The sequence below is a fragment of the Chenopodium album genome, chromosome 8, assembly GCF_948465745.1.
Source record: "Chenopodium album chromosome 8, dcCheAlbu1.1, whole genome shotgun sequence".
Taxonomy (NCBI): Eukaryota; Viridiplantae; Streptophyta; class Magnoliopsida; order Caryophyllales; family Amaranthaceae; genus Chenopodium; species Chenopodium album.
In genome coordinates this window covers 11,080,763-11,097,557 of record NC_137841.1, presented here as the reverse complement: position 1 = coordinate 11,097,557, position 16,795 = coordinate 11,080,763, and the positions used below count along the sequence as shown (strand labels likewise).

General features: G+C 36.0%; 1 protein-coding gene across 3 annotated transcripts in view; it reads right to left on the bottom strand.

Annotated features, from left to right (window-relative positions):
- LOC145555832 (zinc finger CCCH domain-containing protein 37-like) overlaps nt 1-10,656 on the bottom strand; it is a 31,923-nt gene extending 21,267 nt beyond the window's left edge. For 2 of the 3 annotated variants that reach the window (XM_081617550.1, XM_081617551.1), the window contains exons 1-2: nt 10,192-10,656; nt 5,005-5,249 (exon numbers count right to left, since the gene is read on the bottom strand). In XM_081617550.1, coding sequence (XP_081473676.1) covers nt 5,005-5,249; nt 10,192-10,555 — 609 coding nt within the window. In that variant the 5' untranslated portion in view covers nt 10,556-10,656. The remainder of the gene's footprint in view (nt 1-5,004; nt 5,250-10,191) is intronic. The other variant, XM_081617552.1, reaches the window with a different exon arrangement.
- Nucleotides 10,657-16,795: the final 6,139 nt, after the last annotated feature.

The window sequence follows — 16,795 nt, the reverse complement described above, 5'->3', positions numbered from 1 at the left end:
GCAAGACATGTTTTTCAGAAAATAAAACCATAGGTTAAGCTCTTCTGAACAATAATAGTGGAGAATATCGAACAAGTAAAACACTCAGCAGGAAACAGCTGCAACCTAGGGTAACATGAAGCAAAAGCACAAGTGCAGAGTGTGGAGAGTCTAAACTCAAGAACTACAGAATTTTTTGCCAACATAAAGGATACGGTCCAAAAGAAGGACTTCCACCGATACCTCAAAACGACTTTTAAGGTTCATATTTGTCATATGTGTCACACAATTATAAATGAACAATGAGCAAAATTCTCGATGTTGAAACACAATGTGTAACCTAAATATGTGTAGGAGCCAAAACCCTAACCGTGCTTAACTTATCATTGCTTAGTAACCTACGACATATTATAAAGATTGCTCAATGAAGGTGACGCATGGAGTTATTCAATGACCCCCTTTGTATAACTTCGACAACAATCAACCACAAAGGTAATAAATAATCCTTTTAGACCTCATCCTTATCATGATGTCTTCTCTGATCATACTTCAACTATCCCAAAATAGCTAACCTACATAAATATTAGTGAAGGTCATAAGCCCACCTCCTCTTTATATTCATCGTATTTTTATATTTATCGCATTTTTAGTCATGTCCATCCTTTATACTTATCGCATTTTTAGTCATGTCCATCCTTTATATTTATCGCATTTTTAGTCATGTCCATCCTTGAATCCGAAGCTGATAGGCCAATTGCACCATCATACTGAAAAGCCAATACTACTTATACTATCATTAATGAAGGCCATAATCCCACCTCCTCTTTTTTATTACAGTGGTTCTCTGGTGCCACGAGAAATCAGAATATGATTGCATCAATTCACCGAAAATCTGCAACAGTAATGTATAGCAATATCTATGATGTTATCATCTAATACAGCAATGACTTGAAAACTCAATCCAATGTATCCATGTTGTCTGTGTCATAATCATGATTTCAAGATATATTCATTGTTATAGTACTTAAATTTGCATGCGCCATGATGCACATTAGAAAACCAATCATATGCAGCAAACAAATACAGACAAAGAGGTCACGCTGTCCAGAAACTTAGAAACCCTAAACTGCCTAACAATGCATAACCCTTAGTCCCTCGGTCCCTCCCCCCACCCCCTCCAAATAAGATGGCAACCTCTGAAGCAATGTGATGCACCCTGTTTAGGTGCACTAATAACTTGAAGAAATAGGCATATTAAGATGTAACTGTGGTAAAATGTGTGCATGTGTGTGTGTGTGTGTGTGTGTGTGTGTGTGTGTGTGTGAGAGAGAGAGAGAGAGGGAGAGAGCAAGGATTTTGTCAAACATATTAGACAGTGTCAAATACATTTTTTTTTTTACTCATTGTAAATGGATAGCATTGTCATTGCATCAACAGTGTGAGGTTAAAACTCCATCTTCAAAGCAATTAGATACGTAAAGGTAAGATAGGAAGCAAATTCGATAGGTACATGCCATGTGATCCAGCAACCTAAGCATAGAAACATAGCTTGGCACGAATTGGAAAATTTGTCAAAAATTAGCCAAACTTTAGTCAACCTTTTGATTAACTAAAAATAAATCGACCTTTACATAGTATCTTCTTAAAATGAGTCATGACCTACTTAATTTTGGGATCACCGGTTATTGCGGTGAATTGTGCCACATGTCATTATGTGGTCGGTCCTTCTTCACACAAAAAAAATTAATTAGGATTTATTTTTTATTAATTTTTTTTAAAAACAAATCAATCAACAATTATATCATATAAACAAAAAAAAAAAACTTGTTAAAAAAGTCCCGACACTCTCAAAGTACCTATCCACTGCAGCACCTAAAGGTGGGCACGGGCCGTGCCGGCACGACCACCGGCACGGCACGGCACGGCGGCCCACCTGTGGGTCGTGGGCCGTGCCGTGAACAAAAAAAATAGTTTTGGCACGGGCACGGCACGCGGCACGGTGGCCGGCACGTGGGCCGGCACGCCGGCACGGCACGAGCCCGCCATATAATAAAATAATTAAATTATTTTGTATTATTAAATTATCGTACCGGCTACCGTCATATAATAAAATAAGTTATTCTTCAATTTTTTGTGTTTTCGGATTATCGCACTCGTATTTTTTTTTTATTATATGCATTGTTGTTTTTTGCTAAATTAATAAAATTGTTTTTATTTGTTTATATAAACTTAAACATAATTATTAATTAGATAAATAATTTATATAACCTAAATTAAAATAAAGTTGTTCAAAAAATGTAAACAAATTATATTAACATTAACATAAACATAAATTAATCACATATATTAAGTTGTACTAAAAAATATATATATATCGTTTAATTCTTTTTTTTTTCATTTATTAAAAAAAAAATAAAATAAAAATAAATAAATAAAAAGGGTGGCACGATTTGGCCCGCGGCCCGGCACGGCACGGCCCGCAAGGCACGTGGGCCGTGCCGTGCCGTGGGGTGGGGTGTGCCAATTTCAGGCACGGCCCGCCGCGGAGCCGGCACGGCATGGCACGGCCCGTTGCCCATGTTTAGCAGCACCCCTCCCTACCTGCTCCCTTGCCAAATGTCCTACAGCCGGCGACCACCCTTTTCTTGGCAGCGGAGACCCCACTCCCCTCCTTTTCTCCGATCTACAACATCCAAACTCTCCTTTTCCCCTTACTCGCTTCCCCAAATCTCCAACTTGACACCCAACCCTCTTCCCTCTTTCTAGGGGTGAGCAAGACCGGGAACCCGGTCAAATTGAAGGGAATTGGAACCGAACCCGGTTAGTGCCGGGTCAAAAATTTTGGACCCGATATTGGAACTGGTCCTAACCAGGTCTAATAAACTCGGAACTGGTCCCTGAACTAGTTCCAAAACTGGGTACCCAGCTTATCATCATCTAATTGGATCACGACACTATGGCTTCAACCAAAAAATAATCTCTGACTTCAAAATCAAATCTCATGTAATCATCTCTCTTAAATCAACCTCAAAAATTAGTTAATCATTAATAATAGTGGATTTATTAATATATATAAAAATAAAAAAAATAAAAAAATCAAAGAAACAACTCAAAAGCAGAGTTATTTTATACACATTTGCTTTCATCTAATTGTAAGCATTTACTAATTTAGTTACATTTGTAGAGATAATTGAAAAGAGAGAGGAAAAAAAAAAAGAATTATACTGAGACTAGCTAGGAGATGCAAGAGCAAGAATGGAAGACTACGTGAGAAAAAGAGAGTGAATGTGAGGTATGACGGCGGTAAAGATTGTTTAACTTTTAGGGTTTGGTAGATAGGATTCATTACATATATGGGTAAGAAAACGGTATATTATTGGATTATTGGGCTTACAAAAAACATGTGTTGCAAGCTCCAATTAACTCTCATGGTCTAAAAAAACTGACATAGAACGAACTAGTTAATCGGGTACCCACTGAGTACCGGTTCCAAAAACTTAGGACATGGAATTGGAATTGGTTGCAATCGGGTCCTTGTTTTTGGAACCGGACCCAAACGCAGTTGAACCAGTTCCGGGTCTGGACCCACCGGGTCTCAACCAGTTCCGGTTTCGGAATCGGGTACCCGTATTTTATGCTCACCCCTACCTCTTTCTCTTTCGCTCTAGTTCGCCGGAAATTCATCGCACAAATTACGGGAATGAAGTCGTTTTTTTGAAGTTTCACAAGAATCACACTTGCCTATCAAGAACCTTCCTCACGAGATAAACTAGGTTGGTTTAAGGGTTTGATTTTTGAGGGAGGGGGTGGTGTGAGGGTGCGGGAAGCGAGAAAGGAGTCGGGAAGGGGGTGTCGTGAGTGGGGAAATGGATGAGGGTTGGGTCGGCGCCGCCAGAGAGGAGGTGGCAGTGATGGACCGGTGGGGAAGGGGAGTGACTGGGATTTTTTTTTTTTTGAAGATTTTTTTTAAATTGTTTGTTTAATTTAATTATAATTAACTTTTAATTAAAAAAAAATTTAAAAATTGCTTTGACTTGTTTAGTAGGTTGTAGATCATTGGACCTATTGAAAGAAAATACCCTTTAAAAGTTTACTTATTTTGAGTTAATTAAAAACTTGACTTATTTTGAGTTAATTAAAAACCTGACTTATTTTGAGCTAATCACGCAAAGGTTGGCATATTCTAGACAAATTTTCCAAATGAATTTATGCCCTCCAACTCAAAACTTCTAGATTAAGCAACATAAGAATTTCCTATCTAGTCAGACAAAAGGTTTTACGGAAAAAAATGGATTAGCAACTATTATGATATAATTCGAAATTATAGCATCACAAATAGGTTTGCATATAGCTTTTTCATATGCTTTTTTTAAAAAAAAAAAAAATTTCCTTTGTTTTCTATTAGAGTACCTAATTGATTAGTTGTATTTCAATTTTTCAAGGAAAGAAAGTAATAGTGTTCTTAAATATGCCCCTCCACTAATTGATACTCGTAGTTTAGAGAATGAAAGGAGGAATAATTGTGAAATGTAAGAGAATCATATTGCTAGAACACTGAATTTTTATCAATGCTCCAAGTAGTGTTGGGTAACAAATGTAACATTTTGCAACCAGCAAAGCACAGCTTGAATCGAGAAGGATAAGCTCACTAGAGAAAAAAAAAAAAAAAAAAAAAAAAAAAAAAAAAAAAAAAAAAAAAAAGAAGAAGAAGAAAAAGAAGAAAGTATAGGACTGTGTTATAGTTACAAAATATATAATTTAGCAAATATAATGTAACATATCCAGTCTTTGACTGGCTGACACAATTCTAAATGTTGGGAGTAAAGGAGATTGCTACACAAATTATAGTTGAATAGTTCTGAATAATAAGCATAAAGTTACCACCCTCTTATTTTATTTTCTAAAATTATTTAGCCAGGCTGATACTACAATGCTAATACCCATTATATAAATATAAATATAATAAGCGTATTAAATTATAATAAACAGTAGAAATAATATACTTGATAAGTATCAAAGATTCACCTCTTTCCAATCAGGAATTCCACCTGCAGGAACCCAGATAGGGTGATCAAACTTGCAATTATCTCCAAACTTACAGATTCTAGTAAGCATATAGTGCGAGCAGTCCTTTTCTCCAGGTCTTTGTGGATAAATTGGTAAATTGCTTGCACTCTCCAATCTAGGGCGCTTGGCCAAAAAATCAGAAGCAAACCAAGCCTCATTTTGCCCAATCATATGGGCACCCAGAACAGGATGATCGTAGAGAGCTTTAGTAGATAATATGAGTATAAACAAAAAAACCACAATATGTGTGTTACTATATAACTTCAAATAGCTTTAAAGTAAGAACTAATCAGATAGAAAAAAAAGATAGAATTGTATTATAAGAAAAGTTTAAATATATACAAGAAAAAGGCATATATTACAGAATATAGGAGAGATGGAGAAAGAGAGATTGTCCGCTATGTCAGAGTAAGAATATTTTATTTATTATTATATTATATACCACCTATTCTCTAATAATTGTCCTACATAGCATTTTTTTGGTCTTCAAACATTTAGCATCTTACCTTAAATGGAAGATCCATCTCACTTAATTCATGCAACCCATGATAAGGGCCCCAACACTATCTCACTCTCTTCCTTTATACCTCACGCAATGTGGAACCATCCATCTTAATATGCATGCCCAATGCTAAGAGGACAATAACTTGAGGACAAAGGGAATATAAAGAAATGGCAAGGAACCAATATACATGCCAAAGGAGCAGAATCCTCACAAATAGAATAACCATTGACACCACCCAATAGACATTCAGCATCTCTATAATCCAAGAGACCCCATGAAAGACGTTTAGTGCATATACCATAGAAAAGCTAGTTTGGCACCATTTCAAAATTCAAACTATAAATTATAAGGGTAGAATGATTTTTAAAATCCTGCTATTTATATCCAAATGAATGAGATGTATTTCCTCCAACCTACAACTCGCACATTACGAAGTATAGGTTTGAGATAAATCGAACATGCCTTTGTGTCTTACACAACGATGACAAAATGAATGTAAAAAGAGTGGTTTTTAATGATCTCCTCGTGAAACATAATCTATATCATAAAGGATTATTCCTTACAGTTCTCCCTACAACCCTTATTATAGCTAAGTGGGGAGAAATTTAACCATAAAAAAGCTCTAACTCTAGCTAGAAATTATCTGCAAAAGCTCTAATCTAAGGTGGAAATCATCCTTTGAAAATTTTCAACACACTTCATCTGTAGCACTACATATTGTAAGGGACATCAACAGATAACATAACAAGAAACTCCAGATGCAATCTTAAGAGACAGCTCAAGATAATTTCTAGCTAGAGTTAGAGACTGCAAGATCAAGCTAAAACATTCATCAGTGGACAAATTTACAATAACTCAAACATGTGACATTACCATTTGCAATAGTATTAAACCAACTTCATTAAAGATTATCTTTGTTTTCATGTCACACCTCCCATCAAAACAAATATATTTTAGCATTACAGTTTAAAGACCTAACCTATGTTACATGGACTCAGTTAGGAGAGTCGGGTATGGGTACGGATCCGAGTGTCTGGTAAGGCATTTTCTATAAATAAGACACGGGAACTCTGTCCTGATTTCGAACACAGTTACGAGTACGAGATATATAAATATAAAATAAAAAAAATTTAGATACTTCGTTAAAAAATAATAGTAATAAACTAATAATTATCATTTAATATGAGTTAACAAAATAAAATGGAGTAAAAGAGGACTAAAGTTGTTGACTAGATTTAAGTCCACTCACATAATGAATCAAAAACCTAGCCACCACTAGCATAAATAAATAAATAATATAATAAAAATAAAAAACTTTTAAAGTGACTTACGAGTGGCTATGTGAACGAGAGAGGGGAGAGATAAAAAACTAAGATACTTTTATCACATGCACATGAGAAAAAAAGAGAGAAAAACTTAGAAATGTCGGGAAGAAGCCATTGAAAGTTGCAAAGCTTTGAACTTAATTCTCTCTTTTTTCTTCAATGTCATGTCCGAGTGTAAAAAGTTGGTTCGGACCCTGATTTCATACCCGTGCAGGGTAAGGTCGACAGAGATATGGAGGGGGGAAATGTCGATTCCATGTAACAGAGGACCTAACCACCATCCGCCAAAAGCCTAGAAACTTTTGCAAACTCACTAAGTAATTTTTAGATTTCTTCCCAACTCATATCTAAGAGAGGCATTAATATGGTCAATCTGCCAAATAATAGCTTGAGGAAAAACTTATAAGCAATGTCACACCCACATCAAACTTTCTGCCATTTTTGTGGCAATACAGCACAACACCTACAATGACATGGAATAAGCACCTGGTTCACCAATGTCATCAGATTACACCATATTTAATCCGAGCAATGATACAACAGGGAGACAATATCTGCATTTTCATTAATTCCCACCAAGCATCTTCAACATTACGATCATTTAGCCCCTTTTTCCCCTCCTTTAAATCCCTTCAAGCATCTTCAACGTGAGATCTGCTAACACATCTACCAAAGATTAGGGGTGAGCAAAAATTCCGGGTACCCGGAATTGGAACCGGAACCGGTTAGGAACTGGCGGGTCTGGAACCGGAATTGGACCCGGTGGTTCCAATTCTGGGTAATAAATTAAGGACCCGGTTATAACCAATTCCAATTCCAATTCTCAACTTTTTGAACCCGGAACCGGTTGGGTACCCGGTTACCCAATATATACTAAACTAAATTAAATTTAAATAATAAAAATACATTGAATGTATCTAATTTGTAAAATAAAAAAGTATTATTAATACCTAACATAATTACAAATAGCTTAATGCACATATAAATATAAGTGTTAAATGCTAAAAATGAACCTAACTAAAATAAAATTATAATTTGTATTATATTTTTAAAATTACATACATAAGTGGGTACCCGGAACCGGAACCGGTACCTGGTGGTTCCAATTCCAATTCCTAAATTTTAGGACCCGGTTGAACCAATTCCAATTCCGGTTCCGAATTTTAGGACCCGGTTCCAACCAATTCCAAGTTCGGGTCCTAAAATTTTGACCGGGTACCCGGTTTGCTCACCCCTACCAAAGATTCTATCTCTGGTGGTTGCCGACAAAGATCATCTTCTTCCATTCAATTCTATGAATTCCATAAGTGCTTTCATACTTACTCCACCTATCCACATCTTAAACCTTACACTGAATATCTACATTAAGATTTCTATCCCATACATCCATCTCTGACATATGTATGTGCTTCACTCAACAATCAACCCATGGTCCCATGCTAGACTAATAGTCATCCAAAAGATTTTTCCTACAATCATAAAGCTGAGCTACAGTCACACCATATTCCACTTGCAACTCTTGATTTGAGCCACCCACACTTATCGTGATTGATATATTGGTAAATATCTCTATTCTTGTGTAGAACCGAATCAAGTACTTATAGAGCTAACTGATGGGAATTCCTTACAGTTGCACTGTATACATCTTCATTTGACTCACTCTAGACATTAAATTGGCACTCCATGTAATTAGTTTCACATTAAATAAGTATAAAGCCTCAAGATTCTAACGTATACCCCTATCTCTCTAATTTATCACTAAGCCTAAAAGTCTAAAAACACAATATTACCTGCAAGCAACAAACACTGTAATATCTCACCTTGAATATAACCATCTATGAATGTTACATAGAGAAAATGACAATTGGCAGAAACATAGCCATGGCTCAATCCTCTTTATATAATTTTTCATAGCAAATTTTGTTCTCCAATTCTAACTATATAATTAAATTATCATTTCATGAAGTTATCCCCCAAGGCCCCAAAATAGACATTGTTACGGCATTCTTCACATTGGGTTTTGACCAAAGTGTGTACCTGTATAATGAATAGGTACCTTAGCCCATTTAACATAACCTAACACCTAGTGTTATTCAGCCATAAATCTGATGTGAGCCAAAGAGGAGACAGCAACTTTCCACTCATCCAATCTATTACAGCCCCATATATAACTCATAGATGGAAGGTTTTATAACACCACAAGACAACCACGGATGTAAAAATACAAACTTAGCATAAAATACCAACCACGGGAAATAAGACGCCCATTCTTATTCTTGTGCAACAAACATTCTAAGCGATTACTTGTTTAATCAGTTTATTACGGAACTTGGTTTTGGGTCCATTTGATTTAGGGATCAGGCAACCATTTTTTTCTTTTTCCACTTGAAATATGGTTCATATCTTAGCATTAAAGTTCAGATTTCAAACATATAAAGTAAATCTTCCCAATCTAGATGAAGGGAAACCTTGACGAACCTATATTTAAGTAGAGAATAATTGTAGTCATTGTACACACTTAACAATCACAAAAAAGAAACTGCAATCCTTTAAATAACATATCATTCCACACCTAAAAGGTTCATAGAAAGAACTAGTGACCACACTAACCAGCAAGAAAAACACAACTCCCAAAGAGAATGTCTATACTAAATTACTTACTCCATATGATCTAAGTTATTTCAGCATTTATTTTCAAATTATGACAATTTTTACTTTATAATGTTACATAAAACAAAATAATTCATGGTCAATGTATTCAGGAGACTGTGTAAAGTCAGCTGGAGCAAGTAACTTGAGACAGGGGCTAACACAAGTGAACCATTTACTAATAAATACATTATACCAATTGTACCAAAGAGATAAAAGCAGCGAAAACCTAAACTAAACCTTCTACCCAACAACGTTCCCAACATAGTTAAATCACCATCAAAGCTCCAATAAGCAATAAGATTGACAAACCTATGAATTACTGCATACATAAAATGTTCAACATCAATCCAGTAATTACATATACACATACACATTAAAAAAAAGGGGCATTCCAGCTACTTCCAGCTACTTCAAGACTAAAATTATGATGAATTATCAAGGTATTCAAAAAAGCGCATTCATCGTTTCAAGTTTTCAACCTAAGCAATAGCTTCACAAACACAAAAACATTAATACAAGTAAATTTCAAAGCTAATTATTGTCGAAGTTCAATTTCCGCAATTGTAATTGCAGTTGCCATTGCCATTGAATGTGGTACAACTTCAAAGCCCTAAACAATGCTCAAAATTGAAGACAAGATCTAAAGAAGATATGATTGCTAACCTTTAGAAGGGCGCTTACTGAGAGTAGAAGAAGCGTCGAAAGAAGGCCACAAAGAGGTGGAAGTAGCAGTAGGAACGTACATTCTGGAAGCAGCAGAGGTGAGTCCAAGGTTGTCAATGGAGGAGAGAGAGTGGCGGTCAGAGGAGGAGTAGCGAAGAGGATGAGAATCGGAAGGAGTAGTTCGATAGAAAGAGGAAGGAGGGTCACAGGAGAGAGAGTGAGGGTCGAAGAGGTAGCGAGAAGAGGTTCGAAGGGAAGATGGTTGTTGTTGTTGTTCTGGATGGTATGCATCAATGGCGGATCTTGAAGAGGAATTGTAGATGCTGGAGGATTGTTTTTGGTGGCCGTAGAGTTGATTCGCCATTGTTGAATGCTTGATTTTCAGGGACTCACTACTCAAATTGAAATTAGAATCGGAAATTGAAATTTAGGTGGCTACTGGCCTACTGCTACATATACATTACACTCTCTGAGATGGGTGAAAACTTAACTGCCCAAATACCGGACTAATTATATACTACGTCCGTTAATAGTTATTTTCAACTTTTGCCCTTTTTGTCCGCTCGGGGTTATGTGCAACTTTCCATTTTGTTTCTATTTTTAGTATAAAAAAAAGAGCAAAATTACAATTTTACCCTTAATTATAATTGTTTTATTTTTTAATCAACACCATTATAATATCCTAATCTAATTTAACCTAAACTAATCAGATTCACCTAATCTAATTGTTCCCTCCTTTTATCTTCCAATTCCCCTCCTCTCTCTTCATTTACACAACTTCCCAACTACCCAATTAATTGCTGATGATTCATGCTCCCTATATGTTCTGGAGAGTTCATAAGATGGTCATTCTCTCTCCTCTGTTCTTCCGATTTTCTCTATTTTTCACTCCAGATCTACTCTGCTCTTCTCCTTTCTTTCTCAATCAGAGTCCCTCCATAAAAATGTTGAACTTAGATCCTCTTAAGGATGCATATATGGCTACGGATGACAAGGGAGAGGAGAATTTGATCCTAAATTTCATGCACTGCTTCGAGGTTGGATCTTCTTTTCCTCGTGAATTTTACGAGTCTAGTGAGACGGGTCCGTACTGTACTCTGTACACTTACAGAGCCCTTGGTCAAGTCCTCAAAAGCCTCGATGAGGAAGAAAAAGCGAAGAAGGAGGAGGGTGTTGGTGAGTCCCGTCGTAAATCGCTTGATTTCTCTAAGATGGTTGTAGATCTGGTTGCTGAGCAAGGTGAGGGCAATGCTGTTGTGCCCACTAAGCCTAGATATAAGAGGGAAAGGCCACCCCCAAGAGTTAAGGCTACCAGGAAGGCCGCGCGTGTTGCTCTGAGAAGGATGCGTGGCCTCCCTGACCATGAGTTGATTGTGCTGTCTTCTGATGAGGAACCTCCAGCCAAGAAACCAGAAGTGCCCTCTTGTTTTGTTCTTGTTGTGACGTGCTATGTGAAGCGGATGAACCCTACGGTTCAACCCTCTAAGTAGCTGCACTCGTAACGCTTCCTAACCCTAACTTGTTTAATTAATTTTTGTTATTGAGTCTCATTTTTAAGTTGATTGTGTATGCTTGTGACATGAATTGTTTAAGGTGGTTAAGTTATGCACATATACTCCGTATTTGATTATGTTGTGGTGGCGTTGTTGTGCTGTGATGTTGTATGTGGTGTTGGTGATTTTGTCCTGTTAATGTTGGATATTTTGATGGACATGGTGTTGCTGATTCTGTCCTGTTAGTGTTGGATATTTTGATGGATATGGTTTTGGTGCTTCTGTCCTGTTACTGTTGGATATTTTGATGGATATGGGTTTGGTGCTTCTGTCCTGTTTATGTTGGATATTACGATGGATATGGGTTTGGTGCTTCTGTCCTGTTTATGTTGGATATGGTTTTGGTGCTTCTGTCCTTTTTATGTTGGATACTATGTTGTACATGGTTTTGGTGCTTCTGTCCTTTGATTGTTGGATATTATGTTGGATTTTGGTGAGGACTGGGATTTCTTTCTGGTTTGGTTGCCTTCTGTGTTGGATACATTGTTTTTGGGTGTTTGATGGTTTGTTGATGCATTTTATGAGTTGGCTAATGATGCATTTTATGAGTTGGATAATGATTGGTTGATGTTGTAATCATGGCATATGGCATATGGGAATTTGGTTGTTAAATGATGATCCTTTTTATGGTTTCTTGATTTGGGTGTTTGGGTTGTTGTGTGAAAAATGTTCTCAATGATCATAGTGTAGAGAACATTTTGTAATGGAGTTCCCTTGACATGCCCCTTTTTGTTATTATTGAACAGTCCCCATTGGCTCTACATTATTTGTGTTGTAATTGAATCCAAATGATGAAGGGACTCCTATGAAATACTATTTGAACAAAGGTATAGCTCCACCAATCACTATATTGTGATTGATGTTGAGGTAACCATGTTTGAAAGGTTGTGTGTACAAATAAAATGATCTCCTGATGGATTCATGTGATTAAGTACTTCCATTAACTTGAAAATATGGCTACAAAAAGCCTGTTACAAATGCACTAGAACTAAACCACCACTGCCTTTCATGTGTGTTTCAATAATCTACCATACAAAATACACCTAACCACCTATTGATTGGTACCCAAAAATAACTAAACAAAAGTGAAATTTAACATATCATTCTTCACTCCTAAGTGGTTATGTGTGGCAGTGTGTGGTTATTTGCTGTGTGTCTTTGTAATTAGTCTGCATCTACCTCCATGTCTTCTGTTTCTGCTTCATGATTTCCCTAGGGTGCTGGCCTGAACATTGTGTTCAGGTATTCCACAGCTTCCACCACTATACTCCTTTCTACTTCAATCTGATTTGGGAGAATGCCTAAATTCTCCAGCTTTTTCTTGTTCATATGTGGGATTTTGTACTTGTTCCCTCCTTCTGCCTTTAGAATCTTGATCATGCATCTTTGTAATGTCACCCAAATGTACTTGTTTTACTTCTGGTTTGAAATTGTTATAAGACTCAATGACCTTTTTAACAAGTTCATCTACATTCTTTGGAAAAGATTGATATTGCAAAGATTGAATAGATCTAAACAGACCTAAGTCTAACACATTCAAATCTGGTGATTGTGCTGGTTGGAACACAAACTCAATGTTAAATCCATTTGCTTGTGTTGCTTTAATGAACTCTTCATCTCTTGGTATTTGATGTGGCCTTGCATTATCCCATTGAATCACCACAATTTTGGGCAAACTTGCTGGCCATTTTGACACTATTGCTGGTATGACTTTGTTAAGTAGCATGTCCCTTATTGCATCTCTGTTGACATTTTGAAGTGCTTTTATGACCAATGTGCCAGCTGGTCTTTTTTGCTTGACTTCTTTTCCCTTTCTTACTGTGTGAATGGGAATATCCCATATTTCCCATCATGTAGGAGTTCCCCATGTGTCCCATAAAGAGGCTTCCCTATAATGGCCATGAACATAGCTTTTAATTTGAACCTCCTTGATTGTTGAGCCATATAGGGATCTTCCTCACTTGGTAGCAGATAAAATCTTCTATTATCTGGGTTTAGATAAAACCATTTCTCATCAATGTGGATGGAATACTTCATGTCATCAAATGTGGGGTTCTCATTCTCTTGGATTGGGTTTATGTGAGACAAAACCCACTTCATTCTTGCCACCTTGTGATCTGATGTTAGTGCTGGCTTGCTGCTTGCTGTGTGTATTCTGATTCTCCCCTTTTTCTTCAAATAATGAAGAGTAACATGTGAAATGTTGAGTGCTGCAGCATATGATCTTTCTGTCTGCCTTAAGTGCAGTGGGACTGACTGTAGGAATTCATCAGAAAATTCCATTGGCTTTGGACCTGTCCTGCCTATCTTTTTGGACCTGACATCAATCAAATTCCCTTCTGCCATCTGCCTTTTTATTTCATTGAAAAGTCTTGTGATTGTTGATTTATGAACCTTGAACTTGATTGATAATTCTACCTTGTAGCCTCTTGGTAGGTTACCATCTTGCATTTTCAATAGCATTGCATCCACAATCTCTCTCTTTTGATGCATGTTAAGCTGTTTTCTATTTGGTTGGTGAGTCCCTTCTTCAAACAATGATGCTTGTGTTTCATCTTGCTGAGTTTGATTGTTGTTGTTAATGGTTGTGTCTTCTCTTTCTGCCTCTTCTTCCATGTTCTCATTGTCTGAGTTGTATGCTTCAAAATCTGCATCTTGCATCTGCTCTTCATAGTCGTAGTACATTTCTGCAATTTCTTCCTCTGAAATTAAGTGTTCAATGTCGAAAAAAGGGTCTTCATTTATTGCTGCCATGTCTTTTGTTTCTTTTGTTCACTTGTAGATTGTTGTAGATGGTGAAGGGGGGGTGGGCGGATGAAGGTTTTTTATGAGATGATGCTGCCCTCAAGCTGATGCCTTGATGATTTGATGACTAACTTCAGTTTAGCACTAATTTTAGATTAGGAGTAATTTTTTGGGTTGTTTATGGGCTAAACGTATGTAATTAGTGCTAACTTTTGGTGAAATTCAGCTAGCTTTTGAACAAACATTGTTATGTAATTATTGAGAAGCATTCAATGCTTTATGAATGATGGAGGCTGCTATTTATAAGCCTCATAAATGCTGTAATGAAATCAGAATACTTGGTTTTTAACTTTCTTTTTTTAAAAAAAAAGTTATAGGGAATTTTAAATTTCCCAAAATCAAAATTTTTGTGAAAATTTGGGGGGGGGGGAACAAACCCCTCCAAAAAAATCAGATTTCCCCTCCATATTTGCAAGTGGGGGGGGGGACCACCTTTATCTCTCCACTCACTTTAATTAACTCTCTTAAATCCCTCTAATCTTTGCCCTCCATCTTTTGCCTTGGTAACCGTAATCATGTGCAAAGTTGCACATAACTATTAACGTAGGGAGTAATTTCTTTCTCCTACTTTTATCATACCCCACCATATATTTTCTCTCTTCTATCTAACCATATAATTTAAAATTATTGTTAAAAAAATAATCAATCTAATATATATATATATAAAGGGGAGTTTTTTCCCGAGTTTTTAGAGAGCCACGTAGGATCTAATTTTCTCAGCGCCATGTAGGATTATAAATCTTAGTAGTAGCCAATTAAATAAGAGATTATTAATTTCTTTTAGAATTAAATAATTTAAATGCCATGTAAACAAAACTGGCGAATGAGATTTTTAAGTTTAAATTAATTAAATATTATATATTATCTTTTAACATTAGGAATTTTATCTAAATATATAACAAATTTTAGGCTCATAAATACAAAAAAAAAACATTATTTAAAAAAAATCAAACAAACCGTGCATCGCACGGGCTTCATCTAGTAACTATATACTAAAATCAATCATCAATAACTATATACTAAAAGACACAACAGCAATGACACGTTTCATCTCCTGATGTGTCTTTAGTTATTTTTTATTTTTTTAAAAAAAATATTTATTGATTAAGGAAATCATATTATTTACAAAAATAACATTATTTTATATACATATTCCATATTAATAAGTAGTAATCATAATATTTACAATAAAAATATTTCACAAATCTTTCTAAAATATAAACCAAAAATCATACTCGCATTAATTTGTGACCTACTTTATAGCAAGAAAATATATAGCTTTGATTTTTTGCCTACTTTTATTTTAGTTGTGTATTAGAAGCTACAATTAAAAAAACGACATATTACATATATACTTTTATTATTTCTTGACTAATTTATAATAAAATACTTATCAATCAATAATCTATAATTATATATAACTGTATATTACCATGCATTGCACGGGAGCTGACCTAGTAATTCCTATAATTGTTACATATAATTAAAATTTAAAATACTTAATTATAAATATAATTATACACTAAGGGGCCGTTTGGTTCGCACGAGGTAATCGGAATGGAATGAACAAAGGGAAAGGAGAAGAATGAAATAAAAATACCCTATTTTGCTTTGTTGTTTGTTTTTAATACAAAGAGAATCAATCACACCACCACACCACCACCACAACCACCACACAACCACACATTTCATTAATTTTTCATCTTTCTCAACCACCAAACCCCTCTTCGCCCCTCCCCGCCCCTCGGCGGCTCTCCCCCTCCCCTCGCTGCCCTTCGCAAGCCCTCCCCCACCACGCGCTGGGCCCAACGCGACTCATCTCTCCCTCAAAAAACCTCCCTTCGGAAGGATTTGGGATAATGAGAGGGTAAAGGGAATGAAAATAAAGTGCTTAACAAACAACAACAAAGGGAATCGGGGCAGTTGATTCCCATTCCCTTTCCTGAATACCCCCAACCAAATGGCCCCTAATTATAATCAATGATGTATTATTGAAGCACAAATGTAAAGTACATGGACACTTAATTTAAAACCTCATTAACTAATAATAATACACGATAGTACGATAACACATGCATGATTAGAACACATTATTTAGCATTAACTAAAACATACACTAAACATAATTACTTAAAGAAACTACTCTTAAAGGCCCAATAATACATCAATTACTGTCTATTATTAGACTCCCCATATCTAAGCCATAGATGTTCCACTAAATCTGACTTCAAGGCTCTATGCGTAAC